Source organism: Pipistrellus hanaki (genome assembly GCF_964339955.1).
Source record: "Pipistrellus hanaki genome assembly, chromosome: 18".
NCBI lineage: Eukaryota > Metazoa > Chordata > Mammalia > Chiroptera > Vespertilionidae > Pipistrellus > Pipistrellus hanaki.
In genome coordinates, this window is record NC_140520.1 from 5,179,956 (window position 1) to 5,199,086 (window position 19,131).

At 45.9% G+C, this 19,131-nt stretch overlaps 1 protein-coding gene across 3 annotated transcripts in view; it reads right to left on the reverse strand.

Annotated features, from left to right (window-relative positions):
• Positions 1 to 19,131, reverse strand: part of GPSM2 (G protein signaling modulator 2) — a 30,467-nt gene that overhangs the window by 1,190 nt on the left and 10,146 nt on the right. For all 3 annotated transcript variants that reach the window (XM_084866064.1, XM_084866063.1, XM_084866065.1), the window contains exons 3-14: positions 13,667 to 13,888; positions 13,175 to 13,310; positions 12,730 to 12,872; positions 12,120 to 12,243; positions 11,911 to 12,026; positions 10,393 to 10,548; positions 9,422 to 9,530; positions 8,304 to 8,433; positions 5,430 to 5,500; positions 3,920 to 4,096; positions 3,180 to 3,339; positions 2,331 to 2,545 (exon numbers count right to left, since the gene is read on the reverse strand). In XM_084866064.1, coding sequence (XP_084722190.1) covers positions 2,331 to 2,545; positions 3,180 to 3,339; positions 3,920 to 4,096; positions 5,430 to 5,500; positions 8,304 to 8,433; positions 9,422 to 9,530; positions 10,393 to 10,548; positions 11,911 to 12,026; positions 12,120 to 12,243; positions 12,730 to 12,872; positions 13,175 to 13,310; positions 13,667 to 13,888 — 1,759 coding nt within the window. The remainder of the gene's footprint in view (positions 1 to 2,330; positions 2,546 to 3,179; positions 3,340 to 3,919; positions 4,097 to 5,429; positions 5,501 to 8,303; positions 8,434 to 9,421; positions 9,531 to 10,392; positions 10,549 to 11,910; positions 12,027 to 12,119; positions 12,244 to 12,729; positions 12,873 to 13,174; positions 13,311 to 13,666; positions 13,889 to 19,131) is intronic.

The window sequence follows — 19,131 nt, forward strand, 5'->3', positions numbered from 1 at the left end:
CAATACACTGGCCTCAGAATGACTCCTAAGGCACAAGAAGGCTTCCCTTCAGTTTGGGGAAGAGTTGAAGCAACACTGATGTTAGTTCTTATATGTTTGGTAGGATTCACCTGTGCAGGCATCAGGTCTGGCTTTCTGTCAGGTCTTTGATTACGGATAGAATCTCCTTAGAAATTATGGATCTACTTTAAATGTCATTTTCTTGGTTGGACAAATAACTAGAAACACAATCTCATCCAGGTTACCCAACTTATTGGCATATTATATTCATAGTTTCCTGTAATTTTTATTTCTGTAGAAGCAGGAATAATGCCCACTTTCATTTCTGATTTTAGCAATTGAGGCCTCGTCTTTTTCCTAGGCTAGCTAGAGGTCAGTCTTTTCAAAGAACCAGCATTTGATTTTGTTGACTTTCTCTATTTTTCTGTTATATTTCTGCTCTCATCTTTATTATTTCTTTCCTTCTGCTAGGTTTGGGTTTAGTTTGTTCCTTTTAGCTCCTTAAGTCATAAACATAGGTTGATTTGACATCTTTTCTTTTAATGTCAGCAGCATTTACAGCTGTAAATTTTCCCCAAGCCCTGCCTCCTGTAAGCTTTAGAACACTCTTAATTTCGTAATTTGTCCAATTTCCTTGTTGTTGCCTCTAACTTGATGCCATTGTGGTTGGAAAGACGTTTGGTAGGGTGCCTGTCTTTAAAATCTCCTGGGACTGAACTGGCGATCTCACAGTCTACCCTGGAAAGTGTCCTAATGTGCCCACTAGATCCGGTGCTTTCCTGGTTGGTTGGTCCACTATTGAGGGGTGCGTGCTGCAGGCTCCACCTCCGGCTGTAGAAAGGCCCCTCCCCTTTGAGCTCTGTCCGCGTTGGCTGCAGGATTTCCTGGGTCCCTGGGGTCACGGCTCCTTTTCACGTCTAAACTACTACCTGGCATGTGCTTCTTCCCCTTCTCCCTGGTTTCCAGGCAAAACACCAGCCTTGGTTAGAGCTGCTCTCCTGCAGCTGCTATGACTGCAAAAGATGCCCAGCAGCCCCCAGTGTGACTAGTTAACTCGAGTATCCTCAGCACAGGCAGCAGTCTGTTCATAAAGGGTCAGCTGTGCTCCACTTCCTTTCTTTTCCGTGTTTGGCCCTACCACTTCTTCTGCTGAGAACACAGAAGCACCCAGAGAACTCCTGCTTGCTCCCGCCTCCCGGTGTGTTCACTCTGCCTCCTTCCGTTCCTCCTCCTGCAGCTCCAGCTCTCCTACCTCCCCTTTCATGTCACTGAGACAGTACCTCTCAGGATTACTAATCATCTCAGCCATCACCTCCCAGGCTTTTAGCAGCACCTGGCACAGGTGAGCATCCCTTGAACCCCTGCTGCACGTGGCTCTCCCCTCTCAGGGCTCCGGCTGGTCCACACGTGCCTCTATCGGTTGGATCTGGAGCGCCGAGTCCTCTGCTTCCTCCTCTCCTGCTCAGGTGTCACCTCGTCCCAGGGCTTTGGTACCAGCTACCACTGCTGACTCCCAGTTACTGCTCTGTGGGTCACACTTTCACATCCAGTTGCCTTCTGAACATGAATGTCTGGTTAGGGCCCTTGATTAACGTAAATGAAGTGGAACTCGCCGTTTCTCCCCAGTCAGGCTTCTCCTCTGCCTTCCCGTTGCATTAAATGGCACCGTTCACCCCACAAAGCTGAGCCATCCTTGACTCTGTCCTGCCCACCATCTGACTGTCACTCTGCCGAATTCCCACGTTAGTTCCCACTGACAGCCAGGATGATCGTGCAGACCCTCCAGTATCTTCCCCTCACTCTGCCCACCTGGGACTTGCCATCTCGTTGTGCAGGCCCTTTCACGGGCTGACTGCTTTGCCTCAGTCAGGCCTCCCTTCAGAAATGTCTTCCCAAACCACACCTACCGCAGACCCTCCTCCCACCAGCAGCCCTTTATCTTGCTGCCTGGCTTATACTAGTATCTGTGCAAACTTAGCCAATGCCTCTCCCGTGTCTAGAATAGGACCCAGAAAGAATGAGGGCCACACAGAGGAAAGGCCTTAGTGAGAAGCAGCGTTGTTTTCCATGAGCACACAGGCTGGTAATTATTAAAACAGCCAACACGTGAAAGCCATTGTGCTCGGAGCATTTCCCCAAACGCTAACTGGCTAGGAAGGGCCTCCACTGCCTTAGCCACCAGCTGCTCCTGGGGCCGCTCCCAAATGAGGGCAGAGGGCTCTTCATCCTTTGAGTCTTCTCTCCACGCCGGCTCACCAGCCGAAAGAACTCCCAACAGCCCTCCCCTCCACAGTCCCAACCCAGCCAGACACAGCCTGACAAGCACCCACCTGACACTTGACGAGGATGTCGAAGAAGTCTTCGTCAGGCTCCCTGTCGCTCGTCACCAGGTGGCCCAGGCCTGGCTGGTGGTGGTTCGGGGTCAGGCGCAGCCCCGGCAGGTTGCTGACACTGGCCCTCTGGTCGTCCAGGCGACGGCTCTGCGAGCTGGCCAGGAGGTCCAGAAACTCGTCCGTGTTGGGGGACACCACGGAGACAGACAGTGCTGCGAACAGGGAAACGGCCCGGACATCAGGCATACTAGTATGGACCGGCTCCCTCCTGCTTAGCTGTCTGGTGGACAGGGACGGGGAGTGGATCCAGAGAACCCTCACATCCGGTTGGGGGTGCTTCCCATGGTGCTGCATTTCCCTTTGTGCAGAGCTCCACTTTGGAAGGTAAATATGGTAGCTGTTTCTCTTCCTTAATGTGTCTGACGGGAAGTGTTTTTATTCCACGCCCTGGAAAGGAGCCTTCGCGCTAATAACTCAGTGAATGCTGCGGGCAGGCGCCCAGGGCAGTGGAGTCACCTGATCAGTGTGTCCCATACACCAAAAGGTGTGAGCTCCATCCCAGGTCAGGGTTCACATGGAGGCAACTAATGGAAGTTTCTCTCCTTCCCTTCCTCTCTATCCTCAGGTGAGGATTAAAAAAAAAAGGTCTAAGCCTCACCCCCAGTACTAACTGAATGCGTTTTACATGAACTGCAGTTTATTCCCGGCCCTCGGAGCAGAGGCAGAGGCACTGGGGAACTGACACCGCTCGTTCGGACGGCGTCTGGGCTCGGCTGCCGGGCCTCCCCGAGAGCCGCGTCCTGGGGACCCGAAGGGAGGGTGGGCACGGGGGCAGCGGTGACTCACGTCTCAGCTTCCCTCTCGGGAGGGTGGACGGCGCCTTGCCGGAAGCCGCCCCGCAGGTCTTGTCCCGTAGGCAGCTCCGCTGGTCGTCCATCCGGTTGCTCTGAAACCGGCTCAGGAGGTCAAAAAAGCCTTCCTCTCCCGTCGTGTCCGCACTGAGTTTCTGAGACAGAGAGGAAAGCTGAGGATCCCAGCAGCATCCCCAGGCCATCAGTGGGACAAGAGGAGGGTTAAAAATGGGCCTTTTTTTTTGTAAAAGGAATCCGTGATGTCAGTGCTGCTACTGAAAAGCATTTGTAGTGACTTTCCTTTTTAATCCTGTATTTCTGGGCTGATGTCAGGGGCCTCGGACGCGGGCACTGCTTCAGGTCCTGGATGAATCGTGCAAGTGTCAGTGACGGGCATCGCCCCGGGCATACCCCGTTGCCAGCTCCTCTGGCACTTTGGGGCCACCCTACAATAGGGTCACATGAACACAGCACAGATACCTGGACAGGTGACCCGATAACCGGCTACTGAGTGACAGGCAGGGAGCGTGTACAGTGTGGAGGCAGGCACTGGGCTGACAGCGTGAGATCTCGTCACCCCATTCAGAACAGTGTGCAACTTAGACGTGCGTTATTTACTCTGGAGTTTCCAATGTAATATATCTGGACTGCGGTTGGTCACAGGTGACGGAAACCTTGGAGAGCAAACGCGGAGAAGAGAGAACTGTACTCACACCTTACTTCAAACACACGTACCCTCTGGGGATTGGGAACGCGGTGCTCAGTGGAGTTCCTGGTGTCTTGGAGGACTTTAGTGGAGGTACTGGTTTTGTATTTCTTCCCCTTCAATCTGTTGACAAAGAGTAGCTTTGCAGAAGGTTTGGCAATGAGGGGTTTTTGTTTAGCAAGAAGTTCACTGTTCCAGTTCTGTACCTGCCGAATGATAAAGGCACATGTAAAGCAGAGCAAGAAGCAAACCCCTCTGGTTCCCTAGAATAGTAACCTGCCATCCTCTCAGTACTGGGGGTGAGTCTTATGCTTTTTAGAGAGGAAGGGAAGAGAGAAACTTTGGTTGGTTGCCTCCCATATGAACCCTGACCTGGGATGGAGCTCACAACCCTTTGGTGTATGGGATGACACTCCAGCCAACTGAGCCGCCCCGCTAGGGCGAGGCTTACATCTTTAAACAAACCCCTTCTTGCCAGGTAGCTCACTATTTCAATAGCTTGAGTCAAATATAAACACACTGTAGATTTCTCATTATCAAAACAATATGGTGGCTTTTAAAAACCTAAGAATAAGAAACAAAGTTTGCCAAAATTCCATAAGAATTAAATTTGAATGGTCAGAGAAAGAGCCAAGGTTTCATTCTGGGTGTTGGATATCTAAGAGCTTAACCGCAAAATTTAATACCTAAAACTTACGCAGCATTTTTGGGTCAAGAGAGCTGTGCTGCTTTCACTAACAATACTAAATTCAATACTAAATTCTCAATAGGCAAAATCTAATCAAACTTATGTGACCTGGTTTAAACACAGGTAACAACCTTTTTAAAAAATGGTAAGATTTTCCTTTCTAAATTTTATCTTTCTATTAGAGTTGACATACAATATTATCTTAGTTTCAGGTGTCCAACAGTGGTTAGACGGGTATGTAAGTCTGGTCCCACCTGGCACCATATTAGTTACATTATTACCATATTCCCTGTCACTATTTTGTAATTGCCAATTTCTAAATCCTCTTCACCCAGCCCGCCATCCCCCTCCCATCTGGCAACCCTCAGTTTGCTCTCTGTGGTTTGAATGCATAGGAAAAATATATACTATTACACACCTGAAACCAATGCAACCTCAACAACAACAACAACAAGAGATCTTACATGAGGGGGGAAAGCACCGCAAATATTTTTGGAAGTTACAAATAAATTTTGTGAGTAGCCAACTCTGTAAATAGGAATCCATGAATAGTGAGAATCAACTGTACATTAAAAATAATTTTGTCATTTTATTAAAAAATTAATTAAAATAGCCTGGCTGGCGTGGCTTAGTAGTTGAGTGTCAATCTATGAACCAGGAGGTCACAGTTTGATTCCCCATCAGGGCATATGCCCGGGTTATGGGCTCAATCCCCTGTGTGGAGAGCAGGAAGCAGCTGACCAATGATTATCATCATTGATGGTTCTTCCTCTCTGAAGTAAAAAATTTTTCCAAGTTACTAAAATATTTCTATAACAGTTCAAGAAATTTAAAATATAAAAACTACCCACCTTTTCTGGTGTTAATTTCATAAGTTCCATGTTTTCCATACTGTGTCGGCGTCCAAACTTGGGGCGTGCACCTTTGTAAAAAAGCAATTTAAATAAACCAGGGAGACCTTACCACCATAAATTCAGCATCATTCTGGCATTTGTTATTGAATTTTAAAGTCTGTTACACAAACCCCTATGGAAGTAGGAAATCTGTACAAACATGTTCTTTTAAGAATAATTTTCTAGACCTAGCTGGTTTTGGCATCAGCCTGCGGACTGAAAGGTCCCAGGTTCTGTTGCAGGCTCTATCCCCACTAAGAGGCGTGCAGGAGGCAGCCAGTCAATGATTCTTTATCATTGATGTTTCGCTCCCTCTCTGAAATCAATAAAAAAATATATTTTTCAAAAAAGAAAATAACTTTCTATAGAAATAGACTATGCCCTCCCTCTCAAAGATTTTAATGTAAGAAAGTTACATTTTGGTTGGAAACTAACTTGGGTTACTAACATTAACTCTTAATTTAGAAAAAGCCTTTATAATAATTGTCTTCATACTATTATATCTAATGTCTTAAAAATAAACCAAAACGAACTGGAGAGGGGTTTAAATAAGTAAAAACATAAGGAAAAGGCTTTAGGCCTTCAATTTTGGGGTAAAAACCAAAATAAAAGCCAAGCACTATAACTTCAGAGTTACCCATTTCATTTACGATCTCATTAGAAGACAGATTTACTGCCTGTCAGAAAATAGGTTAAAAAGTTCAAGTTTTTCATTAAATATAACTTTCATTTACCCTCAATCTTTTAAAAACAAGCAGTATTTTAAAAGGCATAATATAAAGAAAATTCAATACCTACACAGCTTAAAAAATAAACTGTTACCAACACATTAACTCCTCCAATACTGTCCCCTTTTCTTCCTATAATTTTTCATATTTTCATTACTTATGTATATAGCTAAGCAATAAAGCTTATTATATACATTATATAAATGGTCTCATACTAGACATAACCTCTAACTAGCGGTCGCAAACTTTCAGACCTCTAGGACCACTCCACCGGTTGGCGACTGCTACTCTAACTTACTTCCTTGGAGCTCCCTTACATTTGAGAGATTCATCCAAGTTGATATGTATAACTTAGTTTAACTTTCATTGCCTTTCCAAGATAGGAAATTACTTACATATCCATTTTACTCAGACAGATATTTAGTTGCTCCCCTATTTTTTATTATAAGTGATACTACTCAGAAATTCCTGGACCTTAGTGTGCAAGTGCCTCTCCCAGTTTGGATGCTGGGGTTTGTAACGAGCAGAACTGCTGGACCATAAGGTTGGTACACCTTGAACTTTACCAGAGTGTTGCCAAGTTCAAAACAGACCAATTTCTATTCCAGTCAAGACTGCAGAAGATTCCATTACCCACGTGGCTTCAATCCTGGTGTCACCAGGCCCTTTCCCTCTATGCACAGGTTTCAGTGTTGCCCACTGTGATTTTCCCCGATTCAGTGAAGTTAAAAATCTGAGTACCTCACCTTCGGCTGTTGGTTTCTTCTGTTCACCGCTTTTGCCCATTTTTTAGTTGGGTTATTTATCTTGGTCCTAATTCACAGGGGTTCTTACATAGTGAGAATACAAATCCCTTTTTAATCACATCGTGTGGCAATGTCCTGTTTGTTTTGCCTCTTTATGGTTTGTGTTAATGAAGTTCTTAATTTCAACGCCAATCTCTCCCTTGGGTGTTTGTTTTGCCTGAGACATCTTCCCCTCGGGCATCAGGAAGGTCCTCTCGCTGCAGTGGCAGCAGCAGCACCGCACTCAGGAGACCGCCCTGCCCTCGGGCAGTTCCTCTGCCGGGTGTTTGCATCATAGACACGGTGTGTGGGGTCAAGTGCAGTGCCTGACAGTCAGCAATGTCAGCAGCCTCTCTGCTGCTCTGTTTTCCATATTTAAATCTTACCTCACAAAAATAAATCCTTGCTGGAGTGAACAGTTTCCATATATGCAAGGCATATAAATACAGGTTCTACCTTTCCTCCCTCGGGTCTGTCTCTATGCCTACAGCACACAGTTTTAGTCGCTGTAGCTTTAAAATCTTTATACCTGTGGAGGATGTCAAGACATGATCCCATTTCTTGTTTTTCATGCTTTGCTTTCAGTTCTCAGACCTTTTTTTTTCATATACATTGAATGAAAGTGACCTCATCAAGTTTCCCAAAATAACTCACGAATAGCTTGGTAGTGCATTACATTTACATCAGTTGGGAAAACTGACATCTTTCTTTAGTGTTCCGACTTGAGTAATTACAGGGTTACAGGCTTGCTTCGCAGGAGGGGGCTTACAGCAGACAGCCCATCAATATTTCTCTTTCTCTCTCTCAAATCAATAAACTTTTAAAAACCACATTAAATTCACTGCTGGACCTGGTATGCTAATATCTCGTTTAGAATTTCTACATCTATGCTCAAGAGACTGGCTTATAATTTACCTTTCTTGTATTGTTCTTGTCTAGTCTGAAAATCAAGGTTATACTGTTCCCAGGAAGACAGATCTACAGAATTCTGTGGAAGGATGGAATCAGTTTTCTTCAGTGTTCGGTAGACCTCACTAGTGAAATCATCTGGGCCAGGCACTGTGTTAGTGGGAAGCTTATGTCTACTTCTCTCTTTTTTTCTCTCTTGAGTAATCTTGCTATAGATCTGTTAGGCTTTTTATAAAGAACCAAATTTCAGTTTTTAAAAATCTCCCAAATCTGTTTTAATGTCATTAACCTGTGTTAATAAAATGTTTAACTTCCCATGTTATATTTTCTCTGGATTTGGTGAACATGTGATAACCAATTTAAATGTAAACCTTAAGGATGCAGTTGGGTTTTGCAGACCCATCACTTACCGTGCAAGCTGTTATCAATTTCAATGTTTTCAGACATCACGGAGTTGTTGGTGCTGTAGCTCAGCCCGAGAACCATCTGAAGGTCTGAGAGATTCAGCCGTGCTGTTAGCTCGCCGCTGCTGTCCCCAACCTACAACCACAGCGTGTGTGTTAGAGGGAGGAGGGAGGACAGTGAAGACTAGCTGAAAATGTTGTGAGCTGAATGAAAATAGTTATATTGGAATTCTGAGACTATGAATTAAATAATAGTGTGCTGCTTCTGTGACACATTAACGTGGCATCATATGACTTAAATTTCCTTAGAATATTTTATTTCCATACTACAGTAGCTAACATTTACTTATTAAGCCAATACTAGAAATTACCTTAGGCATATTCTAGTACAGTGTTTTTCAACCTTTTTTGGGCAAAGGCACACTTGTTTCATGAAAAAAATCACGAGGCACACCACCATTAGAAAATGTTAAAAAATTTAACTCTGTGCCTATATTGACTATATATAAAGTAATTCTCTTGAATAGGAATCAAATAAACACAAAGAAAGTATTTTATAATTACTTTATTATGAAATATTAAGTAAACAATATAGTGAAAAATTATAAAATTCTTGTCTTGTCTGCACCTACGGCACACCAGGCAACATCTCGCGGCACACTAGTGTGCCGCGGAACAGCGGTTGAAAAACGCTATTCTAGTATATATGTGCTTATACACATATATATATATAATTTGGATGTTTTTCCCCACCGATTTTTAGAGAGAGTGGAAGGGGTGGAGACAGAAAACAGCGAGGTGAGACATTGGTTGGTTGCCTCCCACCCTCGCCCGGACCACCTGGGGCTCAGGGATTGAACCTGCAACCCTTTGGTGCATGGGGCAACATTCTGACCACAGACCACTGGCCAGGGCCACTTTACATATATTATCTCATCCTTTTGATGACTTGCAAGCTAGACATCCCCATTTTACAGAAGTGAGGCTCAGAAAGGTTTCTAAGCTCTAACAGGCAGAGATGGCAGGACTGTAACAGAGCCAGTCCCCACACACTGCTTGTCCGTGGAGAACGGGGTGGTGTGTGTGTAGTCACAGCAGCACAGACCAGCCTTCCAGCTCCTTACCTCTCTCGAAATCTCCAGGTGCTTTTCAGCAAAGTGCATGGCTTGCTCGTGGTTTCCTAGGGCTGTGTATGCGTTTCCCAAGCTCCAGCACGCTCTCCCTTCACCGATTCTAGAAATGATCAAAGCAAATTTGCCGTTACCCGGAGGGGTGAGCGTGGTCCCGGCTGCCCAGCAGTAACTGAGGTGCACACAGCGCTCTGCGTTCATGTGGTATTTGATGTAAAAACACCATCTAAATATGGAGACACCTTGAATGCCCAGAAAACTCTGAAACCCAGAGTCCAGTGTTAAACACCTTTTAAACATGCACTGTATGACAAACCAATCAAGTGGCAGGGGCGGGTCCGTCCCCCACCCATGTTCTCTGCAGCCCCGGTGATCATGCAGTCCGTGCATGGGCACCATGGGGGGGCGGGGGGGCGCTCCCTCGGGCAGTGAGAGGTTCTCCTCCGTCCTGAGGTGAAACCTACTTTCCTAACGTGCACACACAGGCCTGCACACAGATGCTGTCCATTCATTCATTCATTCATTCAGTGAAAAAAGGAATTAGTCACCAACATTAACAATCAGAAGGCTTCATATAAAACTCGGGACTTCTAGCTTCTCTTAAAAAGGGCGGGGGGGGGGGCAGGGGGAGATAGGGCATAAGGGACCTTCCTTCCTGCTGGCGACAATGAGCTAATGGAGGAGCAGCCGTCCCTGCCACACGGCCGGCCGTGCCGCCCTCAGTCCCAGCCCCACTGATCTGTCAGGAGGGCGGCTGCAGGTGGCAGGACGCTGACCCAGTTGCTGACCTGGGTTCAGGGCTCCCTAGGACCAAGCTAATCCCTAACACATGCGAGTCCTTCAGACACAACTGTACAGAGGATGCTACTGAAACAGGAACTTCCTTAAACCGAAATTTAAAAGGAAACGAGACAATTGACTGAAAATCCCTGTTTCGCCATCACCGCAGGAGCGAGGGCACTCACCTGTCCTCCAGCTCCTGAGCGATGGCCAGGTGCTTCAGGTGGTAGTCGATGGCCTTGTCGTAGTCCTGGAGCAGCGTGTAGGTGTTCCCCAGGCTGTAGCAGGACTGCGCCTCCACGGCTCTGTCTTTAAGCTGCCGAGCCAACAGCAGCGTCTTTCTAAAGAAGGAATTAATGCTTACATAACCATCACTTTATTTTTGGCCATCATCATAATTAACACTCACTTTTCCACCTGCCTTTAAAGTGACTGTTTTAGAGCTTAAGATCCTGCACTTTCTCCAGAACTCGGAGACAAAAAGATGCCTTTGAAACAAAAGCAAATCCAGACTTCTGAGAGAGGCGAGAGTCCTGTTACTTTTCCAGATAAAGGAGAAGTGACACGAGAGCAAGTGCTCTGAGTGTGAACCCAGCTTTGGTAACACTAAGAAAACCTTCCCTGTCGCATGCTTCATACTTAAATGGAGAGTCGTTCACGTCCCCTCTCTTCCAAGCATAGTATGTTGCCTTACATTTATTCGAAATTTAAATACTGAGTTAGGCCATTAGTCACCGACTCATGAAAAATATTTAGTGCATTTAAAGATAAACCGAACTCCACCCAATGCCTATGGGACCATCAACGAGAAGCCAGGGCAGCAGTCAGAGTGTGGGCCACACGGCTAGACTTTCTGGGTGATCTATTTTATCTGGAAAGAGTGACTTATTTGGAAGGATATTTCACATCTAGTCGGCCAACAAATATTAATCATTAATTAGTATTTGTTTAAAGTAATGTGAGATGACATTCTAGCTCTTTAGATGGACCTAAAATAATTTTACCTTTTTTAAAAATAACAAAATATTCAGAGCTCTCTCACATTGGATTCTCTAACAATAAAATACAAATCAATCACTGAGTCTTTGGCTCATGCAAACTGGATTCTGCCAAGTCTGTACGGGCCTTAATCCCCACTAATTAGGGGAAACTCCAGACAACCAGAAGCACAAAGCAGGCCATCCATGGACAGATCAGAAAGGCCTGCCAAGAGGAGCTGGGGCTGCCCCTCCAGAGGGAGGACCAAAGGCGGGCAGAGAGGTGCCATGGTGGGAAGAGCCCAGCGATCGTGGGAAAATCAAAGGCACATTTTTGTTACCAGGCGTTCTATTGGCCTTTCTGCAAATCAAGTGAAAAATGCATGTAAATATACATATCACACATGCTAATAAGCAAGTTAAGAGTTTCATTTGAAAAGGTTTAAGGTAAAAAGTAACCATAGAAAGGGTCATACTGCTGCTGTTAACCTCAGGCACAGCAGAACTACTTGAGCACCGAGCAGGTACTATGCTAAGAAAGTACCTCACAGTCTCCCACTCAGTCCTCACAACAATCCAAAAGCAAGTGCTTCTGTCGTTTCGGACGAGGACCCCGAGGCTTCGGAGCCCGGGTCCCACTGCCACGGGGCAGCCAGCACAGGTTCTGAGCCTCCTGTGACTGCTCAGGCCGCACACCTGCTCATCTCACTAAGAAATACCACTCACTTGTAGTAGTCAGAGGCCATTTCAAATTCGCCAAGAAATATATACGCATTTCCCAAGTTGCTGTACGCTCTTCTTTCGGCTGCTTTATCCCCAAATTCTTTTGCTATAAGGAGGCGCTGAAAGGGAAAACTCTGATTAGAGCCATACCAAGTAAGGAACCACCTCACCGCTTGGGGCACGGGGAAGCTGGCTGCAGGGCCGCACTGTACCTGCTCGTGGGCGACGACGGCGTCCCTGAAGTTGCCCAGGAGGTAATGTGTGTTCCCCAGGTTCCCAAAGGCCCGTCCCTGGGCGGCGCGGTCACCCAGAGCCGTCACCAGCGACAGGTTTTCCCTGAGCGAGGGCAGCACGTTGTGAAAAGATAGCATGGGAGGTTTATTAGATTTATAGATCTGAGTCTTTTTACTATAAAAGTTTTAAAGAAGCTTACAGCCACAGTGTGCCACATTTTAAAGGTGGGTCTATGGTGGAGGGTAGCTGTAGGAACTGGCTGGGGACATTTTACTAAACCATCTGGGGGTTTCTGCCCAGATTCAGGAACGCAATGAGTCTTGAAAACACCTAAGTTAGCAGTCCTATGAGATTCTACTTAGACTAACCAATGGTACTTCTTTTTCTGCCACTAGGTGGCGCTGGTCTGCAGTTTAAACGAAAGCTTTTCTGGGGAGACTAATACAACTGTAACCTTTCAGCAACAATTTGGGTTATTTTTCCTGGCTAGTACATAATTTTAAACCTTTGCCAAACCTAAGGCTTCCTCTGGGGCAGAGAATGCCAGCAGATCCCCGGCGCGGGGCCCTGGCTGGCAGCATGACTCACTCGTAGAGATCCACGGCGGCCTGCAGAGCGCCGCGCACCTCCTCCGGGAAGTCGCCCGCGTCCTGGGGGCCGGGGCAGCCGAAGCTCTTGCCTTTGGCGTGGTACACGTTGCCCAGGTTGTAGAGGGCTCTCGCCTCGCCCACCTGTGCGGAGCACAGTGTTACTTCCCTCCTGCACTCCGAGGGCAGGTGGCCCAATGCCCATCACGTGCATTCATGGCCTGGGCGACACGGCCCAGAGGGGGTGTGCTGGGCGTCCACACAGAACCCAACAGCGGTTCCCTCGGAAGAAGGGCCTCATTGTGCACTTTCCCCTCTGTTAATGATTTGTGTGTTTCTTCTCCTTTCTATGGATCCTTTTTTTTTTTTTTTTGGCACTGACTTGACTAAATGATTAAACAGAAGTAAAACACAAACTGGTTTCAGTGAAAATGCTCCCTTTTTACCTTGTCGTTAAGTTCTCTGGAAATATCCAGGTGTCGCTGACAGCACACCACGGCTTCGTCAAAATTTCCAAGAACTTTCAAGGTGTTGCCCAGATTTCCACTCGCTTTGGCTTCCCCCAGCTGGTCTCCGATAGTCCTGGGGGGAGGGGGAGGAGTAAAGCACTAAGATCTAATGTGGCCAGAGTACAGCTGCTCCAGAGGACAAGTAACATGCTCATGTGAGAAAGACCCATTAGCCTTGAAACCTACTTTGGATAAAAATTTAAAACTTACATTTCTGTACTTTAATTAATTTTCACTCATTTAATTAAACTCTAGGGTCATTTCACTATTATTCATTCAATTAAACTGTGCCTAAAGATTCACTTCAAAACACAATGCTATTTCATTAGAACTCACCACATGAATTCAATTGGTTTTTTAAATTGAATACCAATATCATGAAAGTGAGCATTTAGGGAGAAAGGCCACTGAAAAGCTTACATCAGTTACCTGGCAAGAGTGAGGTCATGATGGTGGTACTCCAGGGCTTTGGCGTAATCGTGCAGGTAGAAGTAGGCGTTGCCCAGCTGGCTGTAGATGGCGCTGAGGGTTTTCAGGTCCTCGGTTCCAACCTGGACGGCAGCTTCAAAGAAGGACACGCCAGCGCGGCAGTCTCCAGCCTTACACAGGCGCTCCCCCTCCAAGGCCAGCTCCAGGCAAGAGGCTTCCATCCTACAAATCACACAGGACAGGCCACACCCTCACTGCATCAGGACCGCCACGGCTTCCCTTCCAGCGGCGCAATGCAAGCGTGGGTGGTGGCTGCCCCTGCTCAGAACAGCTGCCTCCATAACTGAAGTGTCTGTGCGTGACTGATAACACGCTAAGCCGCTATTTATGCAAGAGGTCACCTGCCTATTCAGATGTCTGAGTCTCAGGTCTTTTACATAGAATAGCCAACTATTTCTAAATGCCCCCCTCTTCCCCCTCCCCCCTCCCGCCCCGAGACACACACACACACACACACACACACACGCAGCCATCCACTGTCCCAAGGAGAGAACCTAAGAGTTCCCTAACCGTGGGGAGTTGTGGCAGACTTAGGCTTCCAGAGGGAGATGGTACCTGAGAAAAGTGAAGTCCTACAGTTCTACTCTTCTCAATCCAGGTTATCTGCTCACCTGTCCATCAACCCCTCCTCCCATCTGTCTTTCTCAGACACTCACTCCTTCCTTTTCCCACCACCACACGATTACTTGTTCTTAGGAAAATAAAGGAGCAAAATACCTTCATCTACAAGGCACTCACACTGCCATAAGAGAACTAAGTGCCAAGAAGCTTTACATTAGAAAGCAAGGCTTAAATTAAAGATTCACAGAAATTCAGTTCACTGAATTTTAAGTCAGAAGAATTAAGTTAACTGTAACTATATCCAGGGAGAAAAAGCAACGATACTTTGGATTCTAATCCTAAACATGAATAGGCATGCTCACCATGTGTTTCTCTAACATCTGTGACTTCTGCTATGCCTACATACTACCTAATCATTCACTTAATGGCTTTCTGTAATTTGCCAATGTCCTTAAAAAGGCACACGTCATTAAAAAAGATCTGGCTCATCCAAAGCAGGGCTGTGAAACTGCGTCTGATGTGATACTAATGTTTATTTTCTCATGCACATTAAAACACATATGTAGCTACTAAAACAGAAAAGCAAATAAAACCCCCACATCCTACAAGTGGCACACACGCCCCCTTTGGAAAACTGGTCCAGTTCCATTGAGTGAAAGCCACTGGAGTTCGCTTTCAGTAAGTCTAACCACACGGTGGGCGTGGCCCAAAAGGGACAAAAAGCAAACAAAACAGGAGAAATAAACATCTGGACCAGGGCAGCAATGCAAAGCCGGCCTCTGGCTCCGCCAGGTGGCCACCTGGGACAGGCCGGTTTCCAGCTTTACGTCGGGACCGTATTTGTCTTATGATCAGTGAGGCCTGGCTCTCTCTCATTCCTGGATCTCAGCCACAGGCAGGGAAACCTCTGCGGCCACTGTGCTCCGCAGCCGACCACGTCAGCCAGACAGGGACGGGTAGAGCACCCGGAGGCAGTGACAGCAGAAAGCTGACGTGTTACATTTATGCCATTCCAAATCACAGGTCTCTTCTTGTCATTCACAAGTGAAAACCGCCTGTCAGAACTATATTTTTGAAAATGAAAGAGTTCATAAAAGAAAAAGTATTTTTGTTTAAGGTTTAGGAGGTTACTGGTAGAGTATTGTGTGTGTGAAGGGAAGTGAGTCAGCAAAGGAGTAATGTGTAAAAATGTAATTTTTATTAAAGGTTCTTTAGCTAGACGAGGTACCTTAACTAGTTGTCTCTAAACACAAACCACTATTTTTCTAAGAATTATCACAGCGACACAATTAGAAAATATATTTTTACATATAAAAATAATTTTTCTCTTAAAATACATTTCATTTTCAAAACTAGCTAGCAGCTGTTAAAGTGTGTATACATTTTTAGGGACACTACACACACACAGCTATTTCACTGCTAGGAAATGTGTATATAGTAGCTCCATGCCTGCAAGAAAAAAGCTGTATGAGAAAAACACAGCCCACTTAGGGTGAATGGCCCACCGGCAGGTACTGGTTAAGAGTGCCTGCCATCAATCAATGGAATTCCAATGATGGCCCCTATGTCAAGGGGGGGGGGGGGGCCCTCACAGCACATCAGCAGCTCAGGGCGAGGAGGCTGCTGCCTGGGAAGTCAGGGAGAGGCAGAACCAGGCAGAACAGAAAAATTAGAAGCTCCTAACGGTGTCCATGTAAAACAGAAGTATTCCTCAAATCAGTGTCATCACCACAAATACTGACCTCCTGGACTTAAACTACACACTGAACCGTCTGTCCAGCTGATGGCGAACAAGATGTGGCTAAGGCTGAGTGGTGTCACACGAGCTACACGTTTTTAACAAGTGTTTTACGTGATTCCCACTGGAAACAGCGACAGCACACTGGCTGTGCAGAGCCCTACAGAACCCGCTCCGAGAGAAGGCACGTCTGACCCTGCGCCTGAGAGCAAGACCCAGACCCTAGGAGCTTCTGGTTAGTTCTAGACACGTTATGGCTCATATATTGTATTAGAAAGAAGCCAATATTCTGACAAAATCTCCAAGACCTCAATGAAATATAGCTCAGTGCAAAATAGTCGGGGCAGGTCGGTTTATAAATATTTTAGAAGTTCATTAAATAGTAACAGAGAAAGTAATTTCATATCCTCTCGGTCTCTGGGAGAGAGTAGAATTACTTCCTTTGTTTACCGGTTGGGTGGAAAACACCCAGAGTAGAAGGCAAACCAGGAAAGCGCCGCTCCATTCACACACGCCCGTTTCCTTTGTTCCTCCCGAAGCCCGTCCAGTTGTGGAAGCACAGAAAGCGCGTTTCTAGTGACTATAACAACCCCTGCTGCTGGCTGACCACCACAGCGCAGTCCTCACTGACTGCACAGCCTCACATCATTTTCATTCTTTCCATTTTAATATTATTTTTAACTCTGCTACCATGCTAGGTTTTTTCTTTACCTCCTTAATTTTGGTTTCTTGAGTTCACAGTATATCAATGAAAGCCAAGAGATGAGATCACTGATGCTGCCTCATTTTAGAAGATTTAACGCCGACTATGTCCAAATCTGAGTCTCCCCGCCGAGGGCTGACATACTACTCAAGAAGACAGAGCCAGACTTGAGACTCAGAGCCAGCAGCCTGCTCTGCAGCGGCTCTGGCTCAGTCTCTGTGGTTGTGAGTCTCTCCAGACCTCAGCCCCCCCTCTGTGTGCTCACTGGGCACCAACATTTTCCATGGCCAGTCCTGGCTTGGCCCCACAATTTCCTTCCAGTCCGTTTGCCACATATATCTAGTGATCTGTTTTGTAGAAGAAAAAAGCAGGGCAAAATCATTTAGTTTTAAAAGTGATTTTCCTACATATTATATCAAATTCAATTCTCAAATTAACCCTCTGAGCTAGGCCTTACAGAGGGAACTGCCAGTGTAAGTGAGCTGCTTAGGCGCATGCAGAGGCAAAGCTGAGAAACAAAATCCCATCTGTCTCCTAATCCAGCTCTTTCCACCACTCCACGTTACCGCAAACTATTCTCAGAAAACTATTTTTTGTTAAAAAAAAAAAAATCCGCACCTGAGGATATGCTTTTATTAATTTTAGACAGAAAAGGTGGAGGGAGGAAGGCAGGGAGGGGGATAGAAGAGAGAGAAGAGGGAGGGAGGGAAAGAGAAAGAGGGAGAGAGAGAAAGAGAGAGAGAACGTGAGCGTGAGGGGAACATCAAAGAAAGAAAGACACATCCCTGTGAGAAAGAAACATTTATCAGCTGCCTCCTGCATAACCCCCTACCAGGATGGAGCACAAAACAAGGCATGTGCCCTGATGGGAAAGTGAACCAGCCACCTTTCAATGCACAGGACACGCCCACCCAACTGAACCACACCAGCCAAGATAGGAAAGAGTATTATTAATAACTACATTTACCCAGCAAAGTTGAAGGCTTCAACACCAAAAGTGGATTCTTTTACAACATACATGCAATAGTCTAACTTCTTACAATCCTAAAAAGTATTGAAATGCTTATGATTCCTAGTAACAAGTATAAACAAAGTTTCTCAAACAAATACAAAACTAGAGAAACTAGCATGATGAACTGCTATACTCATCTTTCAACATCACTGATTACCAATATGTGACATATTATCCATATGTTTCACCTCTACTTCCATCCTCTCTCTCCAATCCCAGATTCTTTTGAAGTACATTCCAGAAAGCATGGATTTCATTTCTAAATATGTTGGTATGTATCTCTAAAAGATAAGGAGTCATTTTCAAAAAAATATAATCATAATACTACTTATCGCGCCTAAAATATGAACAATAATTATTTAAGATTAAAGTTTAGAACTAATTCCATCTCAACTACCAACCTCCATTTCTCTCTGGCTTCACAATTCCATCACAAAGTATGTCATAAACCCTCTACTACCTCTCAGGAGGTTCCTCAGTGTCCACAGAACTAGTTCATGTCAAAATGACAAACTCCAGGGGGAGATGACCCTCCACAATGAAAGACCCAGAGGGTAAAACACTCTGCGGTGCTAAATGTTTAGGAGGGAAGAATAACACTAGGCCAGGACCCTAACGTAAGGAACACAAATCTCACCTGCAATCATACAACAATGCGACTGACATACAGAATGCTGACTTAGAGCACTGATGAAGCTAGGGGTCTGCTGGGTTCTTTCTTACTAAAAGCAGTTTCAGGGTTTTAGTGTCTTTGGTGAAGTCCTATGCATAACCACGTTTGACCTATGCTGTCATGGGAAAGGACAGACCAAGGCCCTCTCTACCAGCAGAGGCACATCCGCTCCTCACCCACTGCTCTTGCGGAGTGAAGGGGACACCGCTCTTTGAAACCTTTAGCAGACAGATGAACATCTATCTCACTACGTTCCTCTGATGGCCGTGTCCAGTGAAGCTCACTGGACATTCCATCAAGTGGACTGATCCCGAGGCCATGTGAGGCATGGCTGCCCCAGGGAGCTAATGGCCAAGGAAAAGAGTGGCCGGAAGACACAAACATGCTTATGGAAACAGACACATGGCATTTGGCACACAAGCCTTCCGTTTTCTTTTATTTGAAACTTTTATATTTTTAATAAAAATGCCCCCACACACACCAGTACAAACTTCCTTGCACCATGGCCTAGCACAGTGGCCGGCAAACTGCGGTTTGTGAGAGCTGCATGTGGCTCACGAGCCACAGTTTGCCGCTCTGTTGACTAATGAGTCTGCCGACCACTGGGATAGGGGCTTAATCACAAGGAACAACAACAGCCTATAATTATTGGAATCGAGAGTCTAGGTCAGTGGTCGGCAAACTCATTAGTCAACAGAGCAGCAAACCCCTGCTCTCT